The sequence below is a fragment of the Cynoglossus semilaevis genome, chromosome 5 (genome assembly GCF_000523025.1).
Source record: "Cynoglossus semilaevis isolate Cse_v1.0 chromosome 5, Cse_v1.0, whole genome shotgun sequence".
Classification (NCBI taxonomy): Eukaryota; Metazoa; Chordata; class Actinopteri; order Pleuronectiformes; family Cynoglossidae; genus Cynoglossus; species Cynoglossus semilaevis.
Genome location: NC_024311.1, coordinates 16,977,744 through 16,994,313, shown reverse-complemented (window position 1 = coordinate 16,994,313; position 16,570 = coordinate 16,977,744). Strand labels below are relative to the sequence as shown.

The 16,570-nt window shown below is 39.9% G+C and overlaps 1 protein-coding gene and 1 long non-coding RNA gene across 2 annotated transcripts; both read right to left on the bottom strand.

Moving 5' to 3' along the window:
- Positions 1-1,089: 1,089 nt before the first annotated feature.
- LOC107988606 (uncharacterized) lies at positions 1,090-9,819 on the bottom strand. The gene is made up of 4 exons (XR_001760099.2): positions 9,771-9,819; positions 9,066-9,209; positions 2,977-3,063; positions 1,090-2,674 (listed from the first exon to the last, which is right to left on the bottom strand). It is a non-coding gene; the product is annotated as an uncharacterized LOC107988606 (long non-coding RNA).
- A 196-nt stretch (positions 9,820-10,015) lies between these two features.
- Positions 10,016-13,524, bottom strand: cyp1a (cytochrome P450, family 1, subfamily A). The gene is made up of 7 exons (XM_008310828.3): positions 13,374-13,524; positions 12,057-12,935; positions 11,826-11,952; positions 11,654-11,743; positions 11,426-11,549; positions 11,237-11,323; positions 10,016-11,026 (listed from the first exon to the last, which is right to left on the bottom strand). The coding sequence occupies exons 2-7, from the start codon at positions 12,894-12,896 to the stop codon at positions 10,729-10,731; spliced, it is 1,566 nt and encodes a 521-aa protein (XP_008309050.1). The 5' UTR covers positions 12,897-12,935; positions 13,374-13,524; the 3' UTR covers positions 10,016-10,728.
- Positions 13,525-16,570: the final 3,046 nt, after the last annotated feature.

The window sequence follows — 16,570 nt, the reverse complement described above, 5'->3', positions numbered from 1 at the left end:
TTAATGTCAATCAATGGGGTCCTCGTTGTCTAAACTGAACGCTTTGCTCAAGAAAAACACCGTAATTCTTCACACACACCTTTGTTCCTAAAGGCTGGTTTTAGTGTGTACGACTGTGGGACGTGAGGAGGGAAATAAAAGCCACGCTGAGGGTACTGCACTGTTCAGGATCCCTTTGAAAAATGAAGCTGCTGGCTGGGAGCAAAATCCTCAAATATCCTCCTACAGATCCGTGATTCAGTAGCTGAGACTTCAGAGACCCATTAGTGTAGACACTCACGGAAACTTACTCAAATAAACACACACACGTTGTTGATGTTGTTGTTAGCATGCTGATAATTCTGAATCATACTTTTGACAAAGTCACGTAGAGAACGCACACGTACATACACACACCAAAACAAAAGCAAAAGCGATAAGCACGTCAAACTTCAACTGCTTCCTCTCATGCAAACCTCCGCTTTGAGCAGCACGCTCAGAGGAAGTGGGAGTTGAAGACTATGCACTAATTGCCTCCAAACCGTCCCACCAGGTGCACTTCCTAATAACTCTTCTTCTGAGGTTGCTGCAACCAAGACAAACCACTTTTTTTTTGCACGCAATGTCCCCGCTGGTGTCATCACCACACACACCCACATCCACTCTCGGTGTAGAGTGAAAACAAAACTCAGCTAACTGAGTTGTATACTAGCTATTACTAACATGAAGCAGCGGTAAAATAAACTGAGCTGGAAGCAATCCTTCAAGCATGACGAGGAAATCAATGCCACTTGAAAGCGATACACGTTGTCTGGATGTGGGCCATGTGTGACTAAGGCTTAGTTCAGACAGTGGGATGAGGCTCTTCGTCTTCTTCTGGTGCTGTACCACAGTCAGCAGTGATACGGGCCACTGGGTCACTACCACACATAAGGAGGAACACATGGTGGAAGTCGGTCAGGAGCCAAAGTTGGTAGTTGTCCAGCAAATCCTTGATGTCAGTTGATCATTTGAACTGATTTTTTACATTCATAATAACTCATGTGACCATCGCTGCTGAAAATGTACCACAGCTTCACGAACTGATTTTTTACATTCATAATAACTCGTGACCATCGCTGCTGAAAATGGTGGACAAATTATAAATTGCAAATGCTCTCAACAACTGAGAACTCGTACCTCATTTATCAATATCCATTTTTTACCTTCATGTCGAGCACAAAGATACATTTGATCTATAAAGTCTAACAGTTCATCTGAATACCAAGGCAAAAAAAAAAATTGCAACACACTGTACTGTGTTTGTTTAGAAGGAAAATTAGTTTCTCTGTCAAATAAATTACGGATGAAAATGCAGCTAGGAAGTAATAAAACTATGACTTCACCGAGACCCATGAGGTCGTTGTGCTTTCAGCCAAAGTAATAATATTTCTTATGAATGACAGCAGGCAAGTTCGAGCAAAGATCAACCAATCACCGATTCAGACATTTGGGAAAAAGCTGTTGACATTTGGATTAGTTGCCATTTGTGTTGTGGTTCAGCTTGTTAGCACTAAAGAGTTTTCTCTGCGCAGCTGGAATCTCTCACAGCAGAGTGAAGCGAGACAAATAGCAGAACTAAACCGACACAGACGGCAACCTTTAGGATAAACAATGCTCTATAGAAACAGGCCCGTAAAAACCCATATGCCCACATGTTCTGACAACACCAACAGACAGCCGTGTGCTGCACTGTGGATCTTTTTGTTTACTTGCAAAGATTTGGGGTCAAGAAAATTTGGGATTTGTTCCTGCTTCTGAGGTGCTGTTTATGTAAGGCTGTGATTACAGAGTGCAGAGGATGGGGATTAGGATGACAGTTCTGGGAAGATCTAGGTTAGATCCAGGTTAGAAGAAAGGAGGGCAAACGTCTGCTGATTGGTAGACGACGGCTGCTGCTGCTGCTGCTAGGCTACAATCACTGTGTCACCACAGGACAAACTGAAACGTATCTCCTACAAATACAACTTGAATTGCTTGTACTGTGAGTCACTGGATGTACACAAACCCCATGTCAACTTGCTGAGTGGCCTGGGCAGGGAATCATCATATCAACCATCCTGACTCTGTCTATCTACTTTGTCAACCAAAATTACCCATAAATGAGAAACATTGCTGAATGTGTTAAATATTGATGTGGGACTAATTGCGGATATTCATTTATGAAGCCTCTGATCAACATCAGTATTATTCTGAGAGCATTCGTTTGATTCATTATGACATCAATGTGCCAAATTACTGTAGTTCATACAGTGGTTTTCAAACAGCAGGGTTGAGATTAACATTTGTGCTATAACGGTAGGCTGAAGGATGGTGAAAAAGAAGTGCCAGTGAAATATTAAAAATGGTTGACACTGATAACAATCTCAGACATTTTTTAAATGGTCAGTGGGCAGAAAATGTCTTGCTGTCGACCAAACACAGGCAGAAAAGTCATTGAATTACAGCGTGTACTGCTGTTTTAAGAAGAAACTAGTAGAAGAGTAATCTCTCTCAAACCTTAGACTCTCTGATCTGGCTTTATTTTTTTTTCCAGTTATGTAAGTTTCCGTGTTCATTATCTCTGTGAGGAGGTGAGGGTTCAACAGCCACTGCAGTCTAGTCCAGAGTTTCACCAGACTTTTTGAACCAAAGATCTCAAAGAATGCCCTTGTCACTGAAATCATTTTAAACCAAAGATTAAAACACAGACCTAAGCAGTTAAACCTTCAGGCACTGGCACGATTGTTGCAGATTTTGAGCCTGATAGTTCCAATCAAACAATGTTCAATATCAATATTAAATGATGTGTGAAAATGTTCAAAAACTAGTACAGTCTGTACACTGTGCCTGTCCATCATAGGAAGACATATTCAGACAAATAACCGTCCAGTTACATTCATGGTTCTGTGGTCAGTTTAGAGTATCTGGATAAACCCAGTCTTCATGATTCTGGACTGTGGGAAGAAGCTGAATTACCTGGTGAATACTTGTGAACTTTCAGGTGGAACTCCATGGAGAAAAGACCATCGGCCACCACCAGGGATCACACTGGTAATCTTCTTGCTGTAAGGCGAGATTAATAAATCAGAAATTTTCTAAAAAGTTTATTTCTCCCAATGTAAAGTAGAGAGTCAGTTCCATTTGCTAGTAAAACTAATGAGGCCATTCATTTAGTTATTGTATGTTCTATTTCAGGAGACTGTTGTTAGTCAGACTGTTTCCATTAACATTAAATAAAACCAAAAATAAAACCATCAAGACTAAATTAAAGATAATTCTTCACAATGTTCATTTTTCCAGCTGAGAGATTGAATATTAAAGGTCACTGAGATCCTCGTATCTCTAAGGACGTCTGGAAACACAATTCACTCTTTGAATCAATACTTGGTAGTTATTCTATACATCAACAACTTATACGCGCTGTAATCCCCACACAAAAAGTTTCTGCGCTCAGCAGTTTCAAATTCCAACTGGATGCTCGGAACTCTTTGTATCTGTCGTGGCTTCCGACTGGTAGCTCCGATCATCCTCTCAGTTACTTTAGCCCACTGAGAACAAAACGCAGATGACACACCAAACACACACAAGTGAGTAGCGCTGAATAAAGTTTACATACATGTAGACACAAACAGAAATAAAATGAAGCCTGAACAAAAAAAAAAAAGGAAAGAAAAACCGGTAAAACCTGGCCTTCAACCCCAATCATCCTGAGCTCTCACGCTAACTGAGACACAGCGAGAGGCTCAGTCACACGCTACTGTCACTCTGACAGCTAAGGTGCTGCGGACTCTCACGCAAAACAGTGGTAGGTTCAGTCACAGCAGGTTGGCATTGGTGGAAGTTGACTGGCCAGCTGTAGGAGGTTCCTTAAAACCTACAAGAGTATCATAATACCACATTTCACAGTCAGTTATACTTCATAACTGATTGCGTGACAAACCAACTCTCGAGTCTTCGCTATGTTGTAACGTGACCAACACGTGGGGTATATGAAAGCCAATATATATATATATATATATATATATATGCTTTTAAAATAAGACTAAATAAATGAACAGAGTGACCACTAAAGAACAATATGGAATACATTTTATTTACCATTTTTTTAGTTGGGCTTTGTGGTCCTACGATGGTGTAATTTACCATTTTATTTACCATTTTTTTAGTTGGGTTTTGTGGTCCTACGATGCTTTTGAAGAGATTTTGTTTGATTATTCTATTTATTTTATTTTTACAACATGAGGCATTAATAATTTAGTCACAGAAATATTTAAATACAGAAGAAAAAAAAAACAGCAAATACGCAAAAACTAAAACATTAATTAGCATTTACTCCTTTAAGGAATATATAACGGTGACCAAAGAAAAGTCCAAAAGTACAGAAGAAATGACATTTTCTGACTATTTTTTAACACATCACATGGTGCAGGTTGAAGAGTTAGGCAACTGGAGGTGACATTTTCTCCAGTTGGAACGGAACTCTTCCACCTTGACCACGACCTGATGACTGAGAGTCTTCATAAATATCACATGGTAGACGTTTTTTTCTCACTGTACGCATGAAACTGTACTCGTTAGTATTTATTGATTGACTGTCTTAATGTTCATGGAGCACAGTGAGTTTGAATCCTACACTATAGTTGACAGTATCTGCCGAATAAAGTTAACTCTATGGAGCTCTACGTTCTGCACACGTTCTGCAGATGTTCTGCAGAACGTCTAGTGGTTAAATGACGATGAGTCAAAAGGTTCTAAGATTGATGTTATAATTACAAATTATTATTATAAATGAGCTCGTATTATTAGGATAATACAACCTGTCTTATATGAATAATGAGATAATTAAGACCTGTTTCACAGGCTTCTCAGTCAGTTTTGACAATTGCTTTCAATACATCTGTTTCAAATGTTGAGCTGTTATGATCAAAAAGCCTCAAAAATGAAAACAAAATCAATATATTTATATATATTTATGTAAGTGTTTAGACTTAGAAGGAATGTAGATAAATCACTTTATTGTTTTAAAATTAATAACTGTCTTGAAACCTTCTGCATCCTTATCAGATGGGTATATGATAGATACTAGATCATTAATAAAGGATCAAAAGGATCCTCATCAAGTGCTGACATTTACAGACTGAAGTGATTTAAGGTTACTGTCAGCTTCAGGGAAGTCGTCTGGGATTATGCAGATGAAGTTGTCAAAACAAAATCTGTGACAATCTGCAAGACAGGGTTTACATAAAAAAAACCATCAGGCTACAGATAATTTAAGTCATACACAGAGATGTAATACTGATGTAATACTGTACTGTAGTAGGAGTCTGGAGCTGCTTAAAGAGGCCTGAAGCTTCTAAAAGGCTCTGCCGCACTTAAAATAGCAGCCCTTAACTTAATTCACATTCTACTCTCCCAGAAAGATCAGTGCAGATATTCAGAAATCATTTCTGGAATCCACAATCTTTTACAATCGCAGGGCCACCCCTGCTTCCCCTCTATTGTGGCCAAGGGGACTTCTTGGGATCATGGCATTGCGTGTGAAAGAAGCAGCCCTGCCCAGGCCACTCAGCACTTTGGTCCAGTGCAATTTGGGCATTAAGTCCCTGACCATCAGCCTGTGAGCTGGAGATTAAAATAAAAAACTGAAAAGGTAAACACTACTTCCACAATTGATATGACTTTGGCCTTGTGAGCACACTGGGACAACACAGCTTCCTGTCACGGATAGGAGTTGAAGGGAAGGGGGTGGGGGGTCGGGGTGGGGGGTCCCGGTGTAGAGAAGGAAAGAGGGAAGGAAGAGAGACAGAAAGAGTAAAACACAGTGAGAAAGAGAGAGAGAGAGAGGGGTGGGGCGAGGGGGGTGGTTCGAAAAGTCACGAAAGCCTGGCTTTGCATAACCTTCTCTTTAGGAGCAAACAGGGAGGGGAGGAGGAATGTTTATTGATCTTAGTCACACCGTGTGGCTGGGGGGGAGGGGGGGTGGGGGGGGGGGGGGGGGGGGGGGGGAGTGGGGGGTCCCGGTGTAGAGAAGGAAAGAGGGAAGGAAGAGAGACAGAAAGAGTAAAACACAGTGAGAAAGAGAGAGAGAGAGAGGGGTGGGGCGAGGGGGGGGGTTCGAAAAGTCACGAAAGCCTGGCTTTGCATAACCTTCTCTTTAGGAGCAAACAGGGAGGGGAGGAGGAATGTTTATTGATCTTAGTCACACACATATTGTAAAGAGGAACTTTGGTACAAGTCTTTAGCACGCTATGGGAATCTTTTGAGGTAGCCATAGCAAGATTGTGTTTTGTCTTGAGATCTTAGATCCTGGGCCACAGGAAGTTCAAGCAAAAAAACTCCAAGTGTGTGCAATGAATCATAAAAGTTCGGACAGACCCTAATATTCACATCCAGGAGGACGAAAGACAAGAATGACTTGTCTTCTTTTCCTTTCAAGCTCAGGAAAAGACAGAGAAAAACGCAGTTAATTTTTTTTTACAACCAGACTGAAGGCTATTGTACAGTGTCCATAAGCTTATCCTAGTGGCCTCTGACTTCTCTATTGTTTGGTGATCCCGAGTGTGAAAGTGAACTGGCTTTAACGGATTCCAGGCAGAGGACACAGAGCTGCTCAGGCAGACATCCTGCTGACCGTATGCTGATGAGAGGAAATGCTGTTTTTAACCCTAATCTTATCAGGAAGGTTAAGCAACATTCACATTTTTTTACAGCTAAACAAAACAGGAGATTGCAAATGTACCTCTTAGCAGCAACATACGTCCAAATGTCCTTAAATGAACGAATTCCACTGGTCACTATAAACAGGAGTGCATTTCGCTTCATTCCATTGGCCATTAGTTTTACTTTGTTTGTCACAACATCCAAAAAAAAAACACATTTAGGGTACATTTGTAATTATAACAAATCAACCATTGTTAATAATCAAGAGTTTTCAACAAATGGACAAAAATACAGAGACTGCATGTGGACAACACCTTCAATATTACTTTATATAGGACTAGAGAACTATAACCAACTAAAATATAATTTAGACAATATGCTGATTACAGCATTTGATGCTTATATGGTGCAAAGATAAATTACATGTAAAAGTCATGCTAAAATGCTTTTAGCCTGTTCTACGCCACCTATCAGTGAAATGCGGACAATGCAGGGAAAAGGCAGAAGTATAATAATAATATAAATTAATAACATAATTGGACAAGTTTGGCGGGCCGGATTAAAAATAGTTTTTTTGGTAGTTTCCCTGAGCCTGGTCTAAATTATTATTATAGGCCATAAGCTGAACGTCTTGTGAGATTTCAGTGCTCAAGTCATCTGCTTTTTCTGCCGAAGTTGGCTTCATTTTGGTCAGACCCTTTGCCAGTGTTTGTTTTTTTTGTGACAAACAAAATCACATAAAAAAAATAACTGACTTCCACAGAGAAGTTTATATCTTTAGGTAAAAAAAGTTCAAATGTATCTACATATTGTTCTGGTTTCAACCATGGTTCCTGTCACTAAAATGTTGTTTAAATGTTAAAGAATATCTACATTAAATAAGGCCAAGCTGTAAGGTAATGCTGCATTGTTTCTTACATTGCTCTGCACTGTCATGCTGAATCTCATCTTACGGTGACAAAAGAAGATGGTTGGGTAATTTCTCAGATGCCTCCTCATTTCCTTATGTCACTGAACAATATCTATTTTATGTTCTTTAACAGAGAAGCACTGTGTGACTATTTGTCGGGGAAGTTCCTATAATGTAACTCATGATTCCAAAATGAGGTAAGATTCCACAGCCCTGTGTGTTGATGTTAAAGACAGCATCACAATGAATAAGCATAGATATAAATAGCCCAAAATAAGACAGCCGTAGCATCTTCATACCACTTATTTTTGTCATTATTAAGAAGTCAGAACAATTGTAAAGAAACTGTCTAATTCTTCTAATTTTTGTTACACCTGTTATTAAAGTTGTACATAAAAAGCATTAACTTCTTCCTAGAGTTTTTAATTCCCATAATGCCTAAAATTTAAACACTTTAAAAAAAAATCTAAGTTAGTAAGAAGAGGGCCCTAGTGGTGGGGAACAGAGAAGCTTGTTTTTTAAGACAAAGTGATTCCTTTCCTTACTCAATTTCCTGTAAGTTAAGCAATTAATTCTTACCTATTTGAAACGGGGGTTTATTTGGAATTTATTTTATAAAATTGTTCATCATTTTACAATTTCTAAAATGAAATGTATGGTGTCATGATATGAGGCTTAGCTCCTTCAGAGCTCCCTGACCAGATCAAGGCTTGTTGACTGCACTCTGGGCATCAACAAATGTAATAGTTTAACTGCACTACAACAATAAAATAAAAAATGGCTAAAGTTTGAGATCAAAAAGCTCTAAACTGTACCAACATACCATATTAACATCCTTTTCTTACAATGTTTCTGGACAATGAGTATTAAAACCATCACTGCTACATCATGGAGGCCTTCAAGTGCAACTTACTTATTTTTGATTAATTAATAATAAAAAAGTATTATAGACACAGGGACCATACAAAAAGGGATGTCATTTACTACCCACATTTAAGAGTGTTCAAAGACAAATAAAAAAGATTCCTCCTTTGAGGATTATTAGGTATGTGGCGAAGATTTAAACATGTAGTCACATCGCATACTTTCGCCCTGACTGTGCCGTCATGGTGAAAGTATGTGATGTTAGTTCAGTTCAGATTAAAATAACCAAGGATTAGTCACAGATTTTAATCTGCATCCCTTGTCCGATGTTAACAGATAAATATTATTTATATCTAACAAAGGCAACTCCTGCTTTAACGAGCAGAACGGCACGTCTCACTTGGTGAAAACGAGAGCTTTGGCGGTATCTTTAAGCAAACCAACTTTTAACTAAAGATCCATGGATACAAATAAATGTTTTACCTCTTAAATGAGAAAAACATGTAGTAACGGTTTTACTTTAGATGTAAACTTAATCTTAGGGCACACATTGAGAGGTGAATTAATACAAATATCATCAGTGTTGACGTTTTTGATTTTGAAGTTTCAGCAGTTTCTGTGTTTTTCTTACCTGGACATGACTGAGGAAACAGGACACTGGGTCCCATTATGATACACCTGTCTACGTCACTCACTGAGAAATTCTCCATGTCAACCAGCAGTTTGTAAACAAACACGTCTCTACCTGGCTGTGGTCTTTCTGTTCACCCTGGCTCTGTAGTTAATTAAAACACAAAAGTAATGTTTAATTTATACCAACTGCAAAAATTACTTGATCATAAACGATTTTTATATTATTATTTGTTCTATTCTATATAAATAATCCTAAATATGTCTTACAAATAAAAAAATACAAGATAAACCCAGTTAATTAGTGGTTAAGTTGTTAAACAAAAAATAAATGAAAAGGAACAGGGCACACCGTTGTAGAAAAAAAAAATTACTATTCATTGGTTTGACTTTATGAGGGTGAAGTGCAATAAACAGCAAAACCAATGTGTTGTAAGAATAAAATGTTTTCAAAAATGTTTCAAATAAAGGCTAAGTGAAAAATAAAAACTGTAGTTACAAGTGGGAAATGGAAAACGTTTAGGCAATACACGGTGAACATATATACTGTATATATAGTATTATATTAGAGCTAACAACGTTAGCTTTAGTTCTGTCACCGTTCTCTCACGATTTTATTAACGGTAACACAATTCTTTCAGTGTTTGCTCATGACAAAAATACAGTCTGTCTTTAGTCGAACGAAACTATTTGTAAAAGGTTCTACCTTGGCGCAGCTAAACTTGTAGCGGTGTCAGACAGAGCCGTTACAAGTTCTACCTTGGCGCAGCTAAACTTGTAATCACAGCCGTTACACAGTTACAGCTGTTGAATGTCTGTGCCGCGTTCCGGGTTGGTGCGTGACGTCATTTCCTTTAAATCTCACGTGGTTTTGTTGTGATTATTTACACACTTATTATGAGTGTCTACATTCAGCATGTGTTTCCAAATTCAAAAATTACTAAAAGTACATCTTGTTTTTTGTTTCCTTTATTTGTGCTACCGATTTAAGGACGCACCAATCTGATATAATTACATGATAAACAATCGTTCATTTATTTAAGAAAATAATACAAAACCATATAGCTTACTAAAATTTTCCTGGTAATCCATGGATATGCACAGGCAAAATTACCATTCCAATATATACACATGTGGAACATAAGAAGAAATACATATCACTATAAAAAGAAATCAATATAAACATAGAATCACATTTGGGGATACTATCTTCAGTGTCTTATGTTGACATTGACATTTTTAATCAGAAAAAAAAGCTTACAAGTATACAGTATGTGTGTACGATAAGGTGATATATGTTTTTCCTCAAACATTTTTTGCAATGGCCTAAATGGCAATCTCCATCCAGTTAAACATACAAAAGCTGAACAAGGCAACCCTCTGTTTGTTCTACAACTTCTGTGTGTAAACACTTTAAGTCACTGGACACCACAACAGAGAACCATACTTCACGGAGAGGCATCCGGCGTGTGCAGGAATATCTCTCGTAGAGCCAGAAACATGACAGGAATGTGCTTACATGAACCCTGATCACATTTGACATTTAGCAAACGTGTTTCATTCATTTGCTTCATTGACATGAGTTCTGAATCAAATCTGACACTCGGTGCCCTACATTCATAAAAAAATGCTTCTTCCACTGACTCCTAACATGGCTGTGACCTTTACAGTTCACTTCTTGCTCTCAAGGTGGCCTGTAAGTGGCACCGTTTGTGCTTCATTGTCAACCCATACTCAGGGGTCAAGTCCAGCAGCTCTCCTGGTTTTGTACGGAACTGAAGCCTCTGGATAAGGATTGCCAAGAAAAGAAAGACTTCATTTCGTGCGATGACCTCGCCAATGCAGCGTCGCTTTCCAAGGCCAAATGCCAAGACCTTCTCTCCTTCCAGCTTGTTGACCTCCGTTCCATCAGAGCTAAGGAAGCGTTCTGGTTGGAATGAAGACGGGTCTTTCCACAGCTCACTAAAAATGTATCAATAGAAATTTTTTTTATATAATATTATTTCACATATAAACTTATTTAACAGCAATCCCTCAATTCAAGACGCATCAGCTGACTGTGTTTTATCAACTTGCAATAGAGAAAAATGTCAATATAAAGGAAGCTGCACACGTCACCCTTAATTTCAACTTTTGGATAAAGATTTATTGAAATCGAGTAAAACAACTTACGGATCGTGGTTGATCTGCCACTGATTAATGAAGACACACGTGTCTTTAGGAATGAAGTAGCCGTTCAGCGATGTGTCTTTTGAGGTACTGAAAAAGAAAAGTTTGTGTTTCCATTTTGAATTCTGTAAAAACCATTCTATTAAACCATTCTATCTTTTTTTCACATTCAAATTCTTCCCAGATACTTACCAGTGTGGAATAGTAAAAGGTAGAAAGGAAGAGTGACGCAGCATCTCCAGGAAAAAGGCCTCCAGTAAAGGTAGATTGTGTTTATCTGACAGAACAGGTGAGCGGTCCAGGCCGATGTTACTCTCTGAAAAATAAAGAAGGGCCGGTTATTTTCAAGAATGAGGAGTTTCACTTTAGTCCTATAACTACTTAGCCCACACATGCAGTGTGTGAAACAGATGAACTTACCTATTTCTTGAAAGAGCCTCTCCTGTAACTCTGGATTGGTCACTAAGTACATCACTGACCATGATAGGGCAGTGGAGACAGTGTCAAACCCTGTATGGTGGAAACATGACCTCTGTTAGGACGTCAGTGTTATCTTTTGCTCACTGATTAATAGATTATCATGTTGACCCACCAGCTCCAAACAGGTCATTGACAATTCCCACTATCTTCTCGTCTGATAATTGGATATTGGAATTTTCATCTAGTTTCCTGTCCTCACAGTGATCAATGAGTGAGTCTGTAATGTCACGGATGTTGTCCTGAAGGAGAGAGATAAAAGATCAGTCTCAGCAAAGCTTGAACAGACGGCGAGAGAAAGAACAGTGGGATGGACTTGACACGAACTCATGAATGTGAAACATACCTTGTTGAAGGTGGCGTAGTGCTCGCTGACTATCTTTTCCACAAACGCCATGAAACGATCGTTGATGCTCAAAAACTTCTTCATGGTGGTGCTGGGCAAGAATCTCAGAAGAGGGATAAAGTCGGCGGGGTTGCCGCTGCCCACGACCTGAACAAACTCATCACTCAGGTTCACTAAGCTGAGCAGCTCCTGGTCATTGTGGTCATAACGTCGGCCAAAGCACATTCCACAGATCACATTAGCCACCGAGACAACAATGTATCGGAACGGGTCGAAGCTGCCCTCGGCCATCATGACACTGTTGATCTGTTTGATCAGGTACTCTCCCTCTTTGCAGACGTGTTCTTCCAGAACACAGGAATACTCTGGGGTTGTGCCCCGCAGGCTGGAAAACGAGCGCAGGGCGCTGTAGGCCAGCTTTCTGCGGGCACGCCAAACGCCAGCCTGGTCCGTACTGAAGGCCAGGCTCTTGCCGTTATTGATGAAGCGAAAGCTGTACAGGTCAGGTCTGCCTGCGAATTCCTCCCCTTGCTTGATGAGAGCCTGTCGCACCACATCACTGCCACTCAGCACCACTACAGGACGCATGCCAATCTGGATCTGGAACACATGGCCGTACTGCTTGCACATAGCAGTAAGGCTCAGGTAAGGTTTGCTGCCAACCTCCAGCACGTTTCCAATAATGGGCAGGGGCTTAGGTCCAGGAAGCCGACGAAGCCCCGGAGGAATCTTGGTTTGGAAAACTTTGAAAATCATGTAGACCAGACACATGGTCGTCATAGCTACTAAACTCTCAGAAACCGACACAGCTCCAATGAGTGGTAGTATCATTAGCGCCATGTTGATAAATCTCTTTTTTTTTTCTGGCTTCAACACAATCTGGAAATCAAATAGGTGGGGCATTAGTGTGTGAGGCAGGGAGGTGAGGAGGAGTTGTGCAACATGTTGACGACAATGCACCACAAAATTCAGAGGTAGCCTTTCTATCTGCTGCCGTGAAAACAAGTTTGATTTTTTTTCTCATTCTATTTTTTACTCGACTCATATGCATATGCGTTTATGCAAAACATTTTAGAAGATTTTGCAAAACAGTCTTTGAAAAAAATTAATCTATTCAAAAATTCAAAAATTATTAACCGCTTAAAAATATGAACTAGAAAACAGTAGAAATGTCCTTTTACACATGTCCAGGTTCACTGAAGCTGGAGGTGCAAAGAGCAAACTCACTTTTTACACGTGACACTTGCAAAAGAATCACTACTCAGCACTTTCCTGCACCCTGAGCATGAATCAAATCATGTGCGCAATTTCACTCACCTTCAAAGACACAGTCGAGGGAAAAAGACGAAGAATATTTTTGAAAATTGCTGGCAAAACAGGTAAGAGAAAAAACAAATAGTTGCCGATGTGCAAAGTCGAACTTTACTTTCTTGATGTTCCAAAAACAGGGATTGCGCTCTGACTTTATAGAGCGCTCCGCCACTTCATTGGCTGCTGTGCATGACGTAATCTCTGTTTCTCTCAATGAAGTTTAGAACAGGGAAGGGGTGTGTAGGTGTTTGTGTCTGTGGTGCGTGTGTGTGTGAGTGTGTGTGTGTGTGAGTGTGTGCGTCTCTCTCTCTCTCTTTGTGTGTGTGTGAGAGAGAGATTTTTTGTGTGCGTGCAAACACTATTTTGCTATGTGTTTTTCGATTTTTTTGTTATTGACGCAAATTGTTAACATAAATATGACTCATTTTTCTGTTCTTGTGGACAGAGGTCACCCTGAGGTTAGTTTAAAACTAATAATTAGGACTAAAATAAAATGAACAACAGGTAGGAATGTAAAAAAATAAAATAAAAATATAAGTAGCATTCATGTGCATCTTTAATATTTTTCATATATTTCAACATAATATTCATTAAAATGTTGCCATAATGTGTAATTCTAGGTGCATTACACCTGGGTGATGAGGCGGACGTCGTGGTTAAATAAATGCCTTTGACGAGATGATGGTGTTTGTAACAATGGTAGTTTGTCTGAGGTCACCAGAATACACGAACACTCTCAGTGCATATGAAAAGATCAACAATGCTCGGCTTGGCTCCGTGAAAACGTCAGTCTGTCACAGCCGCCACACGGCAACCACCCAGACTGGTTCAAGTTCCGATAAAACACTCAAACGCTATTGCGTGCAAGTACCTGTTGTCGGCTGGAGTTAAAGATTGACCAGTTGCGTGAGAGCGCATGCAGTGATCGAACCTCTGCCTTCGAGGAGGATGCTGCACGGGGGAGGAGGGAGGGAGAGGAGGGAGGTGGAGGTAGGAAGTGCACGCAAGGGGGGGTTAACATCGTGACTCTGACCATTTCAACATCTTATTACTAAATTTTAGATGTGTAACAGACGAGATGCGAAATACTAGGATGACGTCATCTGATCTCGGTCTAATGAGACAGAATTGATCGTATTGGAGTTTTGAATACGTCACAGGTGAAGCACGCATATGTTCAATCATCTCATACACATGTGTGTTGCATTGATTTCACTTGAATACCTTTAATGAGAATAATGCAAAATACAAACAAAAACACGTGAATTACTACAGTAATGTATATCAATAAGAAGTTTTACTCTGATCGTCATCAAAACTCCCATAATGATCTCAGTTTAGGAGGAAGATTATGTCCGAAATTGGGACGCGATTTGCAGGAATAGGAATATTACCCAGACGTTCTTCATGTATTGATTAATCTGTTTTATTATTATTATATTATTATTATTATTATTATATAATGAACTTTTCCATAAGTAAGAGCTACAGATGTGACTGTGACCTGATGCCCAGTTTCAGGACACTGTCCTCGTTTGACATCCAACTGTCCTGTACATGAATTTAAAATGAAAATATTGTGGATGTATCGTTAAAGATGACTTAAAGAGTGCTAATAATAACTTAGATTTCTGCAAATATAATAAATATATAGAGTAAATATATTTAAGGGAAGACGTCATCCTTATATATATATGTATATATATATATGTATATATATGTCTCAAAAGATGAGGTGCACATTAGTCTCATTATTCCCCCCAAGTCAACGTTTTTCATGGTCAAGTGTGTCTGTTGGAATATTTAAAACTGACCAAAAATCACTTCAAACACAGGCACGGTGTCTGGGAATATAAATAGACAAAACTCTGGCATCGAACTTCTCCTGGGCTCTTTGTGAGGGCTCCACGTCCAGCTGCTGTGTCGTAATGAGCCGCTAAAGTCACGCAGGTGAAGGGTTTTGGATGCTGGCTTCTTGTGCGTAATTCGCGCCGCGGCGCTGTGCCGTGCGGATCCGCCGCACTGCGTGTCGATTCCCGGGAGACTCTCTCTCTCTCCGTGCGCCTCCACGCTGCGCCTCTGGTGCTGCAGGTTGCGTGAGAAGCGGAGCAGCCGTCCAGAGGGGAGGGTCTCGGTCTTCTGGACAATCCTAAATCTGCTTGGTCAAGTCACGCGAAGGCAGCAGCCTCTGGAAAAGACACAAGGGTCTTAAACCTGCAGAACAAAGAGCGCGGGACGCCACAGTCCCTTTCCCCCGCGGCCGGGGCACGAAGGTGCACGTACAGTGTTTGCGCGCAATAGCTGCCGTGAATGCGAGGATCTTGGGGCTTTGGAGTCATGCAATCTGCCACTCAGGCTTCGTTCTCTGCAGTCATGCAACGCGGTGTGGGCCTGACGGATCAGCCTGAGAGGACCGCGAACCCCCTCCAAACCACGAAAACAAGTTACAAAACTCAAGCCTTTAAAATGTGTATGTAAAAGAGTTACGTCTCTCTCTCTCGCGTGCGTGTGAAGCCCGGAGCTTCAGGGAGTGTAGTGAGATTTGATTTTTTAATACTCATCAATGCTGACATATGTGTGATATACATTTAACACAACAATATATCAATTTACAAAGAAACATCATACAATTTATGCTTTTTTTTCTTATGGTGAGTATGAGTGACGTGAACAACCTGTCAAACTACGGGTAAAAGTTTGAGTCAAAGTAATTAAAAAGATTTAAAACTTCTTATTATTAGACCTAAACTGACCTCAGGGTGAACTCTGTCCACAGAAAACGGGAAGTTTTTTTAGTCAAAATTTGTGTTAATATTAGCGGAAAAATACAAACAAATGACAAAATGGTGTGTGTACACGCACGCACACACACATTTCAGTGGATCATAATGAACCACAATAAACAGGTTATTGACAGAAGAGCTGCACCTATGTTCAGGTAAAGTCAAAATAAATAATAACTAAAGAGAGAGAGAGAGAGAGAGAGAGACTTATAGTGAATGAAACTGATTAAAGATGAATGTGACTGTGTTATTTGACTGTGTTATTTGACTGTGTTATTTGACTGTCTACGGTGAGAGCCGGTCCAGATTGCAGGTGTTTAGCTCTGTGTGAGTGTGTGTGCAGCAGTCATGGTTCCAGATTGATCAGATCTAAGGATTTGTCTCCTCCACTGTGAGAAAGCTGAGATGTGTGTCAGCAGG